The 17,311-nt window shown below is 53.8% G+C and overlaps 2 protein-coding genes across 23 annotated transcripts in view; one reads left to right on the forward strand and one right to left on the reverse strand.

Annotated features, from left to right (window-relative positions):
• UNK (unk zinc finger) overlaps positions 1 to 9,233 on the reverse strand; it is a 45,588-nt gene extending 36,355 nt beyond the window's left edge. For 6 of the 21 annotated variants that reach the window (XM_050714435.1, XM_050714432.1, XM_035558995.1 and 3 more), the window contains exon 1: positions 9,014 to 9,228. In XM_050714435.1, coding sequence (XP_050570392.1) covers positions 9,014 to 9,111 — 98 coding nt within the window. In that variant the 5' untranslated portion in view covers positions 9,112 to 9,228. Of the gene's footprint in view, positions 1 to 9,013 lie in introns of all 21 variants that reach the window. The other 15 variants (XM_035558997.2, XM_035558993.2, XM_035558988.2 and 12 more) reach the window with 11 other exon arrangements.
• Positions 9,234 to 12,364: 3,131 nt separating this feature from the next.
• LOC118253911 (histone H3.3A) lies at positions 12,365 to 14,213 on the forward strand. Of its 2 annotated transcripts, none has more exons than XM_035558794.2 (4): positions 12,365 to 12,582; positions 13,047 to 13,188; positions 13,267 to 13,420; positions 13,514 to 14,213. In XM_035558794.2, exons 2-4 carry the CDS (start codon positions 13,061 to 13,063, stop codon positions 13,640 to 13,642), a joined length of 411 nt encoding a protein of 136 aa, XP_035414687.1. In that variant the 5' UTR covers positions 12,365 to 12,582; positions 13,047 to 13,060; the 3' UTR covers positions 13,643 to 14,213. The 2 variants fall into 2 exon arrangements, with proteins under 2 accessions (XP_035414687.1, XP_050570337.1); XM_050714380.1 differs by having other exon boundaries at positions 12,483 to 12,600.
• The last annotated feature ends 3,098 nt before the right edge of the window (positions 14,214 to 17,311 follow it).

A 17,311-nucleotide genomic window follows, 5' to 3' on the forward strand; every position in this document is an offset into this window, starting at 1 on the left:
GCCTAAGTGCTGAGCTTACAAAACCAGGATCGTATTGAAATTATTATTTTTCAGCAACATGCGGATTGAGCTCAACTGTTTCAGTGAAAATCCTCGAACTTACTGAAGCTGGACAGCTACACGCTGCTGGAGGCCTCCACCTGCTTTAATTCCCACTACAATACATCAACGTGTGTATAAATATGAGCATGTATTTTACCACTAATTACCTAACAAAAACATCTATCCGTGGGCTTTTTTGTAGCCAGTCCCAAACGTGGAGAACACCCAATAAATCTTTGGAAACGCTGGGTTCGTATGGAGTTGACATGCATCAGGTTTGCTGGACCGGACTGAAACCGAGGCCCAAAGAATATATCCATGTCCTATGCTGTAAAAATTAAAATGCCAGCTTCCTGTGAGGTTTCTGACACAGCACTTCTCTCGGCACTCCTTCAGTCGCTCAAAAGCCTACCCAGGGTCAGCATCTGTAGGAACGCTCAGGGAGGCTGGCAACGGGGCCGGGCTGCTCGAAGCGCTGCGTTACTCGCTCTGCTAGCTCCCTACAACAAAACATCCCACGCGCAAGGATTTCTAATTCAGAAAAACATTACTTCCAAACAAGCCATTACACAGCTCTGGCTTTCAGCGACGGGTTTTTAGGAGCATCTTCCCGGCAGCTAACCTTCAGCACCTAGCCTCACAGGAGATGCTCCAAATAAACGCAGCAGCCCTCCTTCTCCTGACCGTGCCCGCAGCCTTCATGATCTAACAAGCAGCTCGTGGATCAGCTGCAGTCCCACGCTCACAACAGTTTTAAGGCAGGACACGAACTGTCTGAAGGTCTACACTTGCACTGAACCACAAGCATAAACCCCGAACTCCGCACAAAATGAAGTCTCTGCAGTGCTCTCGTCCAGACCGGTCCACGTGTGAGCAGGCAACGCTGTCTGCGTCTCTCCAGGCTGAGTGTCAGCCAGATCTTTTTGGAAAGGTTTACAGTTGTGAACAGACACTTCCTGTTGTGAGTTTGAAACAAAACACGATGATTACCTAGCAAGCAGAAACCTGCAGCCATAACACATGTGCCAGCACAGAGATAAAAGCCAGCTCTCACGGGCTGATTTTAAAGAACTGGTGTTAGCCGTGCCAGTGATCTTCTCTGGGTCCGTGGCAGTCCAGCGGGCTCTTTCGACACACCACAGGACCAGCACACCTCAGAACCAAAACCCTGCACCCAGCCAGGTTGGAAGGAGCACCGATGCTTCCCACAGCAGCACCACAGCACGAGGGGAAAGCAGGCAAGCCCTGGGCTACACCACCACGGCTCATTTTGAGATGGGAACAAATCTTGCAAGGCATTTTAAACGTGCAAACCTTTTTTGTTGTTGCTGCTGCAGAGCTGCACAGTTGCCCCGAGGCATCTGCTGGTTTTATTCTTGTTCCGATGGTAATAGCCAGGTGCTGTTAAGGGAAGCTCTCAGTTGATTGAAACTAAGAGGAGAACAATCACCTCTGAGCAGACCGGGCGTGGAGCAGCCGCTGCTTTATGAACAGCAGTGACACGCGGAAGATAAAGATTAATGAGTAAAATAACACTGACTGCAATTCAGACTTCTGCAGATACTCATCAGGTATAGGCTCAAGAAGCTATTTTCCTTTCAATGACTGCTTATTAATCTAAAAAGAAATTCTAGGCGTGCGATGATAAAAAGCAACCCAACCGTAATTTCCTACCTGGAATCAACTGTGCAATTGTTCTCACAAGCCAGTACGCTCCACAAAAATGTATCTGCACTTCTGACCAACAGATAGCTAGCGGTGGCCTCAGATTTTACTTGTCTGACAACAAACTCAGTCCAAGTTCCGCTTGTGCTGGTGTTCTAACAACCACATTCAATTTAACGTCTCTGACTTTTAATAAGAGATAAGAATCAGGCCAGCAGCCAGCATCTCAGTGAGCTCGCAATTTATTCTCATCATTGCAATGGTGCAATTAGCTTCAGCACTTAAAAATGGCCTTTTTCTTTCAAAGAAAACCTCGAACTTCTCTCGCTGTAACAACCACCTCCTAAAGCCGGGCTGAGCACCGCGGCAGCACGAGGCCGTGCCACCCAGCAGACAGCCTGCAACAAATTTCAGAAGAAATCGTTGGCATTCGTTTTAAGGGAACATTCATTCCAAGTGATACTTCAAATGTCAAACTGGTATTAACTGCATCAAGCACTGATCAAAATACACAAGGAAAGACAGAGATTGCCGAGAAAATTATCATAAGCACCTAAATGGGCTGTCAGCACTAGGTGGGGTTGGAGGAAGGCTTCACCAGCTCCCTGGGGGCCCTCCTAGTGAGATTGGGTGCTCCTGATTGCCCTGAAACAAAACACAAACTCTCTCTCAACACAGTAGAGAAGAAAGGCAGCTAGGAAATTGCCCCTGCTGCACAGCCTGCTGGCACCTGGTCTGCGTTATAGAGGACACCGAGGGAATTGCCAGCCTGTGCACAGAGGGCACGGCTTTCTCTGACAGCTCTGCACTTGATTTGCAAGCCACGTGCTGGATGTTACAGCAGGTTTATGAAGTATTTCAGGGCTTTATAGCACAGAAGCCTCTATGACTGTCTCCCTCTTGCAGTCCACAATTTCTCCAAGAAATTTAAGCAGATGTTAAGGAGGGATGTAAGGGATGTTAAAAAAAAACCCACAGAGTTAGTCTCTTAGAAACAGTTTAGATGTAGGTGATTCCTTTAAGCCAAGGGGCTGACCAGGCAACTTCTCACCATCTCTTTCAGCTCTGCCTTTTGGAATTTTAAAATGATTATGAAGTTTTCAAAAAGCACGAAGCTAACCGAAGAATTTTACACCTCGGCATCCCCTCGAAACAAACACCCCTCTCAGGGTCCTGACAAGCAGGCCGCCACAAGCCACGACATGGCAGTTCAGGATATTCCTACTCCAGGCGTTTATTTTGCTCATCTCGGAAGTTTCAGCTCCTGATGACAGGGTTAAGGGAAGGCGTGCTAATGTGCTAACAAATAAATCGGATTAAGGGGTGTGCTGCCACACTCCTGCCTGCCACCTCGCTGCAGGGGCAGTAACACCCAACCCGCAGCAAGGCAGAAATGCTGCAAGGCAAGGCACTGCGGGACAGCTTCCAGAAGTTGGTCAGATGCTCTGCAAGGAGGAGGCTGCACGTTTTGGGGTCTCACAGAAAATTAGAAGCCTTATTCTGGTGGGAAGAGCACATCCATCAAAAATAACACACGGGATTCTGACAATTTGCCTTAAAATAAAGCCACGCTAGGTAGAAATATTAGGTAATACGTAAGAGAAAAATGGATCTATTGGGAACCTTTAAACTCCTGGATTTTCTGAAAACAACCATTAAAATTAATTGTTTCCCACGCCACACAAAATTATTCTCTACACTAACGTAAACAATGTGCAAGCATTAACAAAGGTCTTCGTTTCTGTTTGTTTGTTTTAAAATCAAAAAAAAAATAATCAAAGAACCATTTTCCAAGTGGGAACGATTCTGCATGGCTGGATCTCTCCTCTTTCATGGGATTTCAGACTTCTGGAACACCAAGCCTGGTCAGGCCAAAACGAACTCTGAAGACGTCAAAACAGAGCAGGAAGCCTTCGCTCCACAAAATATTTACGTGCATCCCATGTAACAGTTATCTGCGCGTGCATTCCCTGCCCATTTCCATAACCCAAACTACTCACTTCTTAAGTGTAAACACAGTGAGTAAAGCACAGCTCCAGTCCTGCTTTAACATGACGGAGAAACGCCTCGCTGCAGCACCACGTGCATGGTCCAGCAGACAGAGCAGAGCGCTGCTGCATGGAGAGCTGCAGGCTTTTGACACCCATCCTCTGCAGACCCCTGAAATCCAGGCTCTTATCCTCCAGCCTGCTTCAGTGCAGGGATTCAATGGCAAGCACGTACCGTGAGCGCGGGCCTTCCTGTAAACACTCCAGGACTTTACATTCCCAACTGCCTGTGCTATTCACGCTTCCTAACAGCAGTTTGTGGTGGACTTGTGTTCAGTGAAGCTCATGCAGACTTAAAAAAAAAAAAAAAGTAAAAAAAATAAATAATAACAACAAAAATAACCAGCTTATACTCACCTGATTGAATAAGTCAACATTTACAGGTAACAACATAGCAGAGTGCTAGCAGATCTCTGGTTTAGAAGTTATTCTTAAAAAAGAATTTAAAAAAAAATAATTAAGGAAAGCACACTTATTCTGTGCTTTCCTAACTACCTACCTCCAAGGGTATTGCACAGTCTGAAATTTAATAATGCACATACTTGTTTTGTTTTTTTAATAGGGAGATAGATTCTATTCCTGTGTAAGTCCATATCAGTGTATTGGTTAAGGGTTCTCATCAGGAAAACCAAAGCAGCACTAGGCAGCAGTTTGTTATTTCAGAGTTCCGCTGGTTTAAAAAGAACACAATTTCAAAAGCCTAAACATCTTCGCTAGGCTGTGAGGACCAGGCACAATCCAGGCACATCAAAAGCAGAATTTAACAGCGCAAATCTTTTCGTAAGACAAATGCTGAGGGTCCTGGAGGAACACGCCATTTACAAAAAAAAAAGCAACAACTCTGAAAATGAGTTTGCTGCACATCTGGGTTTTTTGGTTTTTATTTCCACAGACAGTCTGCATGGTTGAGATCAGACACTGCTAGCCCTGACAGCAATAAGACACTGTCCGCTGATAAGAAGATAAGGATTACTCTGCGCTCCTACAAATGTTTTGAGGTGTGTTTCCATATGCCATTGTTTTGAGTAAGAATTTAAAAGTAAGATTTTGAGATAGATAAAACTGTGCGTGCAAGCTCTTTGCTGGAATCCAAATCCACCTATGATCTCGCTACTGTTATTTCTTCTTCACTTCGTATTTCTAGCGCTGTCCCAATCCGAGTTCCTATTTAAAGCCGAGAAACCACTAGACAAGGCACTACTCAAACACATGCAGATACAGAAATGCCTTGGACACAAACTCAGCTTGAGCTCTACCTCCAGCATCGCATCAGCCCGATTCCCATCCCCACTCGAAACGCCCTTCACTCAAGTGCACTGCTCCTTTTACCTCTAAATGGCTGGCATCGAAACGGTTGCGAGTTAGAGCCCAGGTGAGGGCGACCCAGCAGGCTCTAATGTGACCACAAGGCACACGTCCCCGCGTGGATGCAGCTCCGGCACTGCTTACGGGGCACCAATCCCTCAGCAGCTTCCCACGATTCATCCCCTGGTGCAAAAGGGAAGGCAAGTTGTGGCCTCGTGCGCTGCAAAGCTTATCTCTGTGCAGCAAGAGGGACAGGATGTGCTCCAGGCATCACGGTCCACAACTCGAGCAAGGGTACAGCCTGCGGGGACACGGAAACTCTGAAGTTTATTTACGGGATGGCTGCGGATATTTGAGACAGGCACACTCCAGAGAATCGTCTTGAGTAGAGCTGGTCTGGGTTGTGCCCACCAGGTCTGCGCCCTACAGAGATCATAACCTAACTCGGGATATTTTCAACACTGCTTTTGAACATTTATTTTGAATAGACTAGAATGAATTCACTTTTTAAAATTATTATTATTAAATGGGTTAATTCGTCTCCACCAGAACATTTACTTTCCTGCACTTATCGAAGTGTCTGACTCCAGGTGAACGCACAGCAAACAAAGGAGCTTTCTGCTTGCACTTCCCTAAAATCTGCGAGATCAGCGAGCACCCAAGCAGCTGATCCAGCCTTTACAATTCACAATTAATGAGGTCAGCCAGACTAAAAACCAATGAAGACCGCAACAGCCAAGCGAACAGACCGTACCAAAACAAAACCGCTCGGTATCAACGATGCTAAGTGACTTCGCTTTCAGTTTCTTTGAACTCAGCCTCTGCTCACACTCGTAGATAACACATTAAAGAAAGAGCCCCGTACAGAAATAACCATGCCAGCCAGAGTTAAGAAACGGTGCACAGCCAACAATCAGTTGAGGTTTGACAGAACGTACCCAAACCAAACCCGCTTCCCATTCTGAGCCATCAGCTAACCCCGCACCGTGCTTCTCCCGCTGCGGGCACCGAGCCCCGAGCCCGGCTCCTGCCCTCGGTCCGAGGGACACGGGGACACCACATCGCCCTGCTCTGCGAGTTGTGGGATCGTGGGGAATGGCCACACGCACAAATCTCCGATCCACGAACCCGGGGAGAGCGTAACGGCAGCTGCTGAGTGTTCCCTTACTCACTTGAATTTTGCAGACAGCAGCATAGCAGATCCCCAGGTGAGAAATATGGCATTCATAATTAAACAGGAGTTTGGCACCAAAATGACTGTGTGTCTAGGAGTACCTAGCTGCACGCTGCAACTGCTAGCAAGGACGCAATCAAAACGGGTTTTTAGGCTCTTCTTCTGCCAGCAAACCGCGACAAAGGGGTGGCATATCATCAATAATTCTACTTTTCCACGTTTTCTTTTGCTTTGCATCTAAATAAAAAAACGTCCACGCAAGATATAGAGCTGCACTCCAAAGTACCTAAAAATCTCATGCAAATACCAAGAGCTTAGAAATTGACACTAACACGGAAATTGGAATGTTTCCTAATAAATACAACCCAAACTTTCCAAGAGAGAGATCCCCGGTACCAGATTGCATGTCCCCAGGGAACAGCAAAGTATGCAGATAATTAAGCTTCCTCGAGTTTACAACTTGTAACCTTCATGTCATTTTATGGAAACAAACTATATTTAAAGAAAAAAAAAGGAAGAAAATATTTACATTTCGACAACGTACAACTTGCTCACGCGAACGACCACCAAGCAAGTTCCCATATGCTATCAGAAGGAGGTTTACAGTCTGATGTGACCTCGTGTACGAATCGAAAACTTTCCAAGCATGGCTTGCGTCCCACCGACAGCACTCCGCGGTCCCCAAGCCCATCTTTTACTCGTGGTTACTCGCTGTTCCTGCAACTGTTTTCACTGAACTATTTTTAGCATCCATTTGAAAATTAGTGTTTTTCCCCTCTGGAAAAAAGAAAGCTAATTACACCGTCATCTTTGTTCCACACTGTCCTCTTTTCCTCCTTTTCAGCTACTCGGTCCCACTCTTCCTCCTCCTCTTCCCATTTCCAACAATCTTTCCTGCACAGTTTCTTTCCTAATCTTTGATATCCTCGTTTCCACGGTCATGCTTCGTCCCTTTGTCACCTTCATCTTCCCCTACCCGATGTCCTGACTGATTGCTTCCCTGCCTGCGGCCACGCCACCTCCAGGGCGGGCCCTGTCCCCTCTCTGTCACTACCACCGCAGTCCCAGCGGACTCCTTCGTTCCAGCAGCTCCTGTAAAAGGCCACCAAACTTCAACCGTGGCCACCACCACAAATACAGCGAGGCCACAACCCGCCAGCTCCCTCAGGACCACGCCAGGAGCTGTGCAATGGAAATAAGACCTAGAGGCCCTCGGTCTACTGCAGCCTCCATCCCCTGCGCAGCCCGAGGGGTGAGGATGGCAAACACCCTGTTATCCCCACAGCCGTGCAACCCTCTGCATCTCCGCAGCTGGTTTTATTCAGCGTATCACGAGGAAGCCCACCACAACTTTATGAAAAACCAAACGACAAGAACATGGAGCACACTGATCCTGCCCCTCTCACTTTGGGTAATTTGTGCTGTGTTTCCTATACATCACCAACACCCTACACAGATAAGGACGGACAGTATAGTGCACCATTCACAACAACGCTCCCAAACTTTATTATTTTAAGGAGGGAAGGCAACACCTGAGCTCCTTCCATCCACACATCACGCTTCCACCTGGCACTGGGGCTCAGCACCTTCGCCTCCCAGCCAGCACCTCAGCACGGGCTGAGCCAAGGGGCATAAACCCTGCACGTCCCCGGGGTGACGGGGTCTCGACAGGGGAAGGCACGGGGCAGGTACGAGCCCTCCAGATGGGTAACCGATGGGGGGACCCCACTCTGGCTTGGGAGACCAACAGGGGGGAACCCACTGCAGCTGGGTGACTTATAGGGGATGGGGATCCACTTTGGCGTGGTGACAGATGGGGAGGGAGACCCTGCTCCAGACTGGTGACAGACAGGGATGGGGACCCCGCTCTGACAGAGCGGCTGACAGAAGGACCCCGCTGCGCCACTGATGACTGACAGGGGGTCCCAACTCTGGCCGGGTGACTGACAGGGGACCCCTCTCCATCCCGGTGACCGATGGGGGGACCCTGCTCTGGCTGGGTGACAGATGGGGAAGGGGGACCTTGCTCCAGCCCGGGCTGGAACCGGGGGCTCACTGGGGGTAGGCACAGCCCAGGTGCGAGCCCTCTGGCCTGGTGAGTGACGAGGGGACCCCAATCCAGCTGGGTGACTTATAGGGGGACCTGCTCTGTCCCGGTGACAGACGGGGATGGGGACCCTGCTCTGTCAGAGTGACTGACGGGAGACCCCGCTCTGTCACGGGTGACTGACGGGAGGGACCCCGCTCCGTGTGGATGACCGATGGGGACGGGGACCCGCTCCGTCCCGGTGACAGACGGTGACAGGGACCATGCCCTATCCCAGCTGACAGCTGGGGGGGTCCCCACTCTGCCACGGCTGCCCGCCGGGGACGCAGACCCCGCTCTGGCAGAAGACCCCCACTGACAGGAACCCCGCCGGGGGGGGGGGGGGGCTCCCCCCCACAGCCCGCCACCAACGGGTCCTCCCCCCTCCCCTCCGCTTCCCCCCTCCCCTCCGCGGCCGCCCCGGTGCATGCCGGGCGGGGCTGCGGGGAGGGGGGGGGGCGCGAGCCGCTCCCCCCGCCCCTCCTCCTCCTCCTCCTCCTCCTCCTCCTCCTCCTCCTCCTCCTCCCCCCTCCCTCCGGCCCGCGCCGGCTGGGGCCGGTTCCAGCCGGTGCCGCGCGCGCGGCGGGGCGCGGGGCTGGGGCGCGTGCCGCCCGCTGACGTCAGGCGCGCGTTGGCGCGCGCGGGCGGCGGCGGCGGGGCAGCCCCGCGCGCGCGCGCGCGCTCTTTACGTACGTGTAGTGCTGCGGCTTCTCGGGCTGCGCCTGCAGCGCGCTGGCGGCGTTCGCAGGCCCGGCCGCGGCGGGGCCGCCCGGCAGCGGGCCCTTGGACATCGCCTCCCGCCGCCGCCGCCGCTCCCGCCGTGGAGACCTTTATTATTCACTCTGCGCGGTCCGCACGGAGGGAGCCCCGCGCAGGCGCCGCCGCCGCCATTGCCGCCCCGGCGGCGCGGGGCAGGCTGGGAGTTGTAGTCCCGCCGCCCGCGCGGCTTCAGCATAGCCGGGAGGCGGTTTCCGGGTGGAGGGACTACAAGTCCCAGAGGGCCCCGCGCGGGCGGTGGGGGAGGCCGCTTCCTGCCGCGCGGGGGGTGCTGGGGGTTGTAGTGCGGGGGGCGAAGGGAGGGCGCCCCCGGGCGGTGGGGGGGCTCGTGGCGGCGGCCTCCCCACGGGCCTGGGCGCTGCAGGGAGGAGGAGGAGGAGGGGGAGGAGGACGGGGAGGAAGGCCCAGCGAGCAGCGGGCGACCTACCTGCGAGCAGGCGACACGAAACCCGGGGGGGCTCCAGGTTAAGCCCAGGCCTCGCACAGGGCCTGGCCCTGCTGCCCCCGGAGCCCAGCAGTTCCCTGAGGAGCCCCCCGGCACCTCCGCGTCTCTCCCCGGGACCCACCGGGACGGGACGGGCCGGGATGGCACCTCCCGGGGACTTTGCTCTCAAGGCTGCCACCCGGGACGGCTCCGCTCGTGTGGTGAAGGGCAGCAGGAGTTTCTGTGGCAAACACCCTCTTTTTTTAAAAAAAAAAAAAAAAAAAAAAAACTTTTCCAGCGTTGAGCAACGTTAATGATAAACCTCTGGGCCAGGTCTGCCTGCTGAGGTCGGGCAGCTGTGCCGGGGAGGAGAGGAAGGTCTTTAATCGCCACGCAGGCTTGGCATCTCCCGTGGGCAGGCTCTCACCGGGGTCACCTAACAGCGTGCTCTCTGCCTTCGCAGGGTAATCCAGATGGGACCGACACCGTGTTCGTGGAACAGCCCTCCGCAGCAGGCTGCAGCGCTGTGATTACACAGCTCGTGGTCAAGTAGGACAACTTTTCAAAGTCAGTATGTGTGGAAGCATGTCACATAGTGTCTCCATCCATACACACCCCTTTGGGTCAAAGGTACAGGCGCTGTCGGTGATGAACCCACAGGAAAAACCTGATCAGCTAATAACACTGCCACTTCGTGCACAGGGATTTGGAAACCACTGACTCGAGTCACTGTGTGCTGCTGTTTACTTGACAATCTGGTGCGGACGCTGTTTCCTCTTCTGTTTCGCAGTCAGGAAAACTCAGCACAGGAAAACTGCCAAGCGACAGAAACGTTTAGGATACGCCAGCTAAGTGTGCCCAGGGTGCACTTAGTTCTGTCTGCATGCACATCTTTGTTAACGCGTGTTCATTTACTCGGCTCTGCTCTCTACGCCTTTCCCTCATCCTCTGTTTAACCTAACAGGACACACAGCTTTTCTCCAGCCTTAATTCAAGGAGAACGAAAATCAAAAGTATCTAAAATTAGAAGCGTAAGCAATCATCGCTCCAGAAACAGGGGAGAGGAAATACCTGAGGAGCAATGCCTCTCACCTCCCAGCAACAAATGCACAGCACCGGTCCCCTCACATTAGCAATAGTGTGGTATGCTTTTAAAAATACCAAATTTAAAGGCTATGCAGTTTTCAGAACAGGTTTCTAGATTTTTTTTCTCCTAAGCACGAGCAACTCACACTAAAGGGGAACTCTTTATTTCAGGTCTCAATTTCCCAAACCACGTAAAACGCAAATGACTGTTTACACACGCCTCCCGGGTCATCCCCTTGCTATGCTGCTTTTTGTCTCTGATGAGTAAGTCACGTTTTTCTTCGCAGAGAGAAAATCAACCCGAAAAGGCGATGGGAGGCCGGGGGGATGCAACGTGCCCTCAGCATCCCCTGCCCTGCCGCACGTCATGGTCCTGTCGCACCACGTTGGCGTGCGTTTGCTCAACTCGCCAGGGCAGAGAAGCAAACGAGACACACGCTCCGTACGTGCGGCGGCAGCCCTGCTCTGCCCGTCGCACCGGGCGTTGGCCTGAGGGACGCAGGCGTTCGGGGAGGATGCAAAACCCCATGCAAAGTCTGCCTGATGGCAGCTGCGCGCCGCTGTGCCGAGCGCGCGGGTACCTTTGGGAGCAGCTGTCGAGCAGGTGGCTGTTTGTGTTCACTCCATGTTCCGCGTGCTACAACTGCGGGGCATTTGGGACCTGTTCTTCCTGACCATGGCACCCTTCCCATGGGGGCAGGGACCCGCCTCCACCCCCAGCAGTCGCTCCGACCGTAATGAAGTAACGAGGCGCAGCAAGCCGCAACTCTGGAGGTAGCGACCTGCCCCAAGAGACACGGTGTTTTGACCTAATTGCTGTTATCCTCCTCGATGCTACCAGCAGGGACCAGGGGTTTCGGTTTCCCACTTCCCCAAAACTTTGCAATCGGCGTCGGGAGTTTGAAGGCGCCCAACAAGGCGCGTGGGAGCCTGGTGTCAGGAGGAGAGCGGTGGCGGCACCAAGGGACGTGGCCTCGAGCCCGTGCGTGCTCGCACACCCACACCCAGCACACGCACACGTCCCGGGGCGACGTCCCCGCTTGGCACAGAGCATCGCTCCGACCCCCCTCACCTCCTGGCGGGTCCTACAGCTGCAGAACTGCCCCGATCCCCCCCCCCCCCCCCCAATCCCGGGACGAGCCCTTCCAGCCCCCCCAAACCCCGCCGTGACCCCAACAACAGCGGGTGACAAGCGCTGGCGGCCCGGCCACGCTGCGTGCCTGTACCATGGGCACACGCTGCTGCCCGGGGGGGATCGCACCCCCTCTCTGCCACCTCTCCGGCACCCCCCAGCCCCGGGGTCCGGCGGCTGCGGGTCCCCGCACGGCCCGGGGGGGGGCACACCGGGACCCGGGCACCCACCGCGGCCCGGCCCCGCCGCTCGCAGCCGCCGCCAAAGGCGCTTTCTGGCGGGGCCGGGGGGCGGGCGGGCCGGCAGGCGGCGGGGACCTCGCAGCCCCCCCCCCCCGAGGCGAGGTGGCCCGGCGGGGCCGGGGATAGCCCCGGTAGCCCGGTGGCCCGGCGCCGCTCGCCCCGTTCCTATTGACTTCCCATTGTGGAGCTTTGCAACAAAGGGTAGGATCCAAACCGTGCCCCGTTTCGTCCAATCAGCGCGCAGAGCGCCCGCCCGCCGCCGATTGGCTCCTTGGCGCTCCGCGCTGCCCAATCAGCCGCCTACTTTAACATCCAATCAGCGGCCGGGCGCTCGCCCAATCGGCGGCGAGGAACCGGAGCACGGCCTTTGTGTCTCGTGACGCCACGGCGCCGGCGGAGGTCCCGGCCAATAGGACGGCGCGCTGCTTTCGGGCATTGTGAGGTCACCGCGCCGTGTGCCGCCCCCGCTATAAAAAGCGGGTCCCCGCGGCGGGGAGGGCGCAGTGAGGGGGTGGCAGGCTGCGGAGAGGGTCGTGGTGGGAGCAGCGCAGGCTTCGGTGCGCAGCGAGACCGGCGCCGGTGCGTCCTTCTTCTCCGAGCGGTAAGCGGCGGCTACCGGGTGCGTTCTGTGGCGAGCGGTGGTGTCGTGCGGCTTGTTTTTTTGTTATTTTCTTCATTTTTTTTTTTCCCGGAGCCTGGCGGCCAGGCCGGGCCTTGCCTACGTGCCCTGAGTCACGGCCGGGCCCCATCCCCCCTCCCTTCCTTCCCCTCCCTCCGGGGCGGCCCGGGAGGAAGCGGGAGGCGGCGTGACTCAGTCCGCTTCCCCCGGGGAGGGGAGCGGCCGGGCCGCGACGCGGAGAGCGGGGGCGGAGGGGGAAACCGTGACTCCTCCTCCTCCTCCCGAGGGAGGCCGCTGGCCGCCTGCCCGCCTCGGCGGCGGGGGAGGGAGAGGGCAGCCCGCCGGCATCTGCCGTTTCGGGGACGCGGGGGGGATGCCGCGGTGCCGGGCCTGGAGGGTCGTGCCGGGACAGCTGGGCCCTATCTTAGGCGTGCTTGTCTTCGTAGGTAAGTGAAGAAAAATGGCCCGTACAAAGCAGACTGCCCGCAAGTCCACTGGGGGGAAGGCTCCGCGCAAGCAGCTGGCCACCAAGGCGGCCCGGAAAAGCGCTCCCTCTACTGGCGGCGTGAAGAAGCCTCACCGCTACAGGTAAGGCTGCCGGCACGGTACGGCCCGGCCTGCTGCTGCCCCTGCCCCGGCTCACCTGCTCCTCCTTCCTCCACCCAGGCCGGGCACCGTTGCCCTCCGTGAGATCCGTCGCTACCAGAAATCGACGGAGCTGCTGATCCGCAAGCTGCCCTTCCAGCGGCTGGTCAGGGAAATCGCCCAGGATTTCAAAACAGACTTGAGGTTCCAGAGTGCAGCCATCGGTGCGCTGCAGGTATTGCTGGCGGCCTGCTGGGCCTCGGCGCTTGCGGTGCTGAGCGTGCTTCGCTGAGGGTTTCTAACATTTCTTCTTGTGCTCTTGAAACAGGAGGCCAGCGAAGCATATCTGGTGGGTCTGTTTGAAGACACAAACCTGTGCGCCATCCATGCCAAGAGAGTCACCATCATGCCCAAAGATATCCAGTTGGCTCGCAGGATACGGGGAGAGAGGGCTTAAGTGAAGGCTGTTTTTATGGTGTTTTGTAGTAAATTCTGTAAAATACTTTGGTTTTAATTTGTGACTTTTTTGTAAGAAATTGTTTATAATATGTTGCATTTGTACTTAAGTCATTCCATCTTTCACTCAGGATGAATGCTAAAAGTGACTGTTCACATAAACCTCAGTGATGTGAGCCTTGTTGCTCAGGAGTGACAAGTTGCTAATATGCAGAAGGGATGGGTGATCTTTCTTGCTTCTCATGCATGTTTCTGTATGTTAATGACTTGTTGGGTAGCTAAACTTGTAAGGTACTAGAATTGATATAAATGTGTACAGGGTCCTTTTGCAATAAAACTGGTTATGACTTGATCCAAGTGTTTAACAATTGGGGCTGTTAGTCTGACCATACATCACTGTGATCAAATGTGGACTTTTTCAGAGGGTGAAACTACAAGTCTTAACCACAGTGTAACTTACAGTTTCCTAAAAACGTAAACCTGGCAGCTATAGAATACACTATGTGCATTTATAATAGCTATTTTATATATTGTAGTGTCAACATTTTTAAATTAAATGTTTTACATTCACATGTGAGGAGTCTTTGTCATTTGGTTTGTATGGGCTTGAAGCTTACTTCTGGCTCCAGTATGTTAGCAGTAGATGTGTGCAATACTGGACTGCTGCTGTGGCAACTTAGGCTGTCAACACAACCAGAGAACTTGCCCTGGTCACCCTTGAGTTTTTAGGAGGCTTGCTGTAGTTGGAGCCCTGTCTGAGAGCAGAGGAGGGGTAGGTGGACAGGCCTGGGCTAGGCTCCAGCTGCTTGCCTTCTGTGGGGGGAATTTTGTTAAAGCATAACTGCTTAGTGGTGGCAGCTGCTAAGGCACAGCTGTAGTGCTAAGCTTTTTTTCTTCCCTTTTTGTACCTGTAGGGGAAGTTCATGTTCAAGTGTTACAGCTGGCTTGCCTGCAGTGAAACCCCCAGCCTCTATCCTGCTGGGACAGGGCTGTGTCCTGGAGCCTGGGACACCTGTGTGGGGCTGAGGTGCTGGCTTCTGCCTCTCCCTGTTCCTGTGATGGTGCCCCATGACTAAGCCCAAGGTAATAGTGTAGTTATGCTGTAGCAGCGCAGGATGGTATGCAAATGTAAAAACTAATTAGACAACCTGAGTGCAGATGGGCTGCCTAGCAAACTGGAGAGGGCTGCTAGGCTCTCAGTAAGATCCTCATTTCCCAGCTAAGCTTTTTTGATGAAACAGGATTAGACACAAACCTGCACTTCAGCCTGTTCCTCCAGGCTTCCTGCTAACACAGTTCTGGTTTTCTTAGTAGTGTTGCTGGGAACAGCCAGGCCTTATTAAGCTGTGGTACGGAAAAGCTGCCCAGACTACATCTGAAACAGGTAATTAACATTTAAATGGGAATTGCTAGACCGGCTATCCTCGCTTCTTAAAGAACAGGATATGCTGGTAAGGCTGAAGTTGAGACAGAAGTTGCACGAGGAAGTAGCTTAAGCTAGTCCATCTTGATTTATTTCAATAAAAAAAAATCCACAGAGAAAGAGGCATTTGGGGAGGAAGAAAAGGAGTTGTTTATACAAAAGAGGAGGCAGTAAGTCAACACTGGTCTCGCATGCAATTGTTTTAAGACCGGATGCGTTTACAGCACTTCCTCCTCCAACAACGTCCTGAAAGTACAAAAATACCGCTCCAACCCCAGGCACGGGAGCTGGACCCCGAGTCTCACCCAAGGGGGTGCTGCCTGGGGGGCTGAGTTTTGGGCTAAGTCTGAGCTGGGTCAGCAGAGCAGGGGGGAGCACAGGGCTCGAGCCAGGGCTGGCCCTTATCAGACAAACCACTCGGTGTGTTTAAATCCTGCAGCTGGAGAAACAAGTGCTCATTACCATGGGCTCTTACACAACTTCCTCAACACCCTTTCCTATCTGCTCCAAATGTACTTGGAACAAACGCGGCCCCTGCTTAGGATCGTTATCATAACTGCCACAGAGCTGCTAAAAATACGATTTTAAGCGACCTAAGATTAGACTTTAAACAACGCTTTTCCTCACTGCTAAACCAGGAGGGAAAAAGAATTCATCGCACCTAAATTGTGAACTTAATTGTTTTCAAGGGCTGGCTGGAAGCTGAACAGAGGGGACTGTTACCATCTCAGCACCTTCAGCTGACTGCCTCAGGAGCTGCCTTCAGGTTTTTGGGTAACAGCACGGGGAGGGAGCTGGGCTGCAGATCCCACACAGACATGGGGCAGGTGCCTCCTGCCGGGCACAGCCCTCCAAGGGGACACCGAGCAAGGATGTCCCACAGGAAACCAGGGGTCAGTGGTGGCCCAGGAGCCACCTAACTTGGGAAGCTTGTACATAGGCTGGTTAAAAATAGGAACTGCAAGTGATGGGATTTATTAACGCTTGATCTGGTGTTAAATTGCAGTAGCAGGCTGGGCTCCTAGAGGAAAAGCATGTTGTAAAATAACATCCCTAGAAAACAAAGTTTCCTCCAAGTACTTAGTGGAAACAATGAAACATCTGGGTATGCCTAGAAGCTGTGTCTTAAAATAATTGTCAAGCAGTTCTAAAGGAAAAAAAAAAACACCTATCGAAGTATCTATTCATCTTAGTAATCTCAACAAAAGCAATTGTTAGATCTTGCATGTGGTGGCATGGAATAGCAATTCTTGGTACTCCACATTTTACTGTAATTATATCTGAAGAAATAAAGTGTTCCCTTACCAATTCTCTTGATGATTTCCTCGCATTCTTGCTCAGAACCCGATGCAAACACTAGACAGTCAAACGTGTTCCCTTCGGGGCTCTCCGGGGACGAGCTAAATATGGAAACGCATGCATTAGAGAGCGCCAGGACTCGGCAGTGACTGAGCGCCAGCTCCTGGAGTCGCACGAGCAGCCACGCGGCAGACTCAGCGCTGTGTTTCCAGGACCCACACCCCCCCCGCGTGCCCACTCTCAGCCCCACTGCATGTACCCCGTGCTGGCCAAAGCGTTGCCACGCTGGCGCTGCGTCTCCACACCGGTCACACCGCACATGGCTCCGTTTGGCCATGACCTCAAGGCTCCTCAAGCCAGGCTCTGCCCTGGGGGGAGCGTTTGTCCCACAGCACCGGGTCCTCACTGCCAGGGGGGCTCTGCTGCCTGCCCTCGCAAGTGCTTCACCCTTGCTTGCTTTGATGCTCGCCCTGGGGTTGGGGACAGCTGCATGTCGAGGACCCACGCAGCCCACGGGTGACACTTACACGACGCAGAAGGCGAATAAATGGCTGCTCTCCCGGCGGCGTCCCACGCAGGAGACCTCGGGGTAGACGTAGCGGAACAGGACCTGTGCAGGGAACGAGGGGGAGGCTGGGGTACGGTGCTGCTGCTGGTCTGCGTTGTCCCCAGGGCTGCTCCTTCCCCTGGGCAGTGTCCCTGCCCTGCAGCGAGCAGCACAGCCCCAGCCACACATACAAACCCGAGCAGCCCCCTTTCAACACCACCACAGGCATGCGAGGTGCAATACTCTACACACGAGCCAGAGCCAAGACAAAGAAAACTTCAGGGGCATCAATCCTGCACAGCACGTGGCTGCTCAGCACCAGACCATGCGTACAGCCCAGGCTGTGCCTGCACAACATGCTCGGCTCCTCGAGCATCCCTTTGGAGTCAGCAGGCAGATCA

The sequence above is a fragment of the Cygnus atratus genome, chromosome 18, assembly GCF_013377495.2.
Source record: "Cygnus atratus isolate AKBS03 ecotype Queensland, Australia chromosome 18, CAtr_DNAZoo_HiC_assembly, whole genome shotgun sequence".
Taxonomy (NCBI): domain Eukaryota; kingdom Metazoa; phylum Chordata; class Aves; order Anseriformes; family Anatidae; genus Cygnus; species Cygnus atratus.

What these genes read in the sequence shown, in the direction of transcription:
- LOC118253911 (XM_035558794.2), top strand. Translation starts at nt 13,061, where the DNA reads ATGGCCCGTACAAAGCAGACTGCCCGCAAGTCCACTGGGGGGAAGGCT. An exon ending in AAGAAGCCTCACCGCTACAG is followed by an intron (nt 13,189 to 13,266) that starts GTAAGGCTGCCG and finishes TCCTCCACCCAG; the next exon opens with GCCGGGCACCGTTGCCCTCC. An exon ending in CAGCCATCGGTGCGCTGCAG is followed by an intron (nt 13,421 to 13,513) that starts GTATTGCTGGCG and finishes CTCTTGAAACAG; the next exon opens with GAGGCCAGCGAAGCATATCT.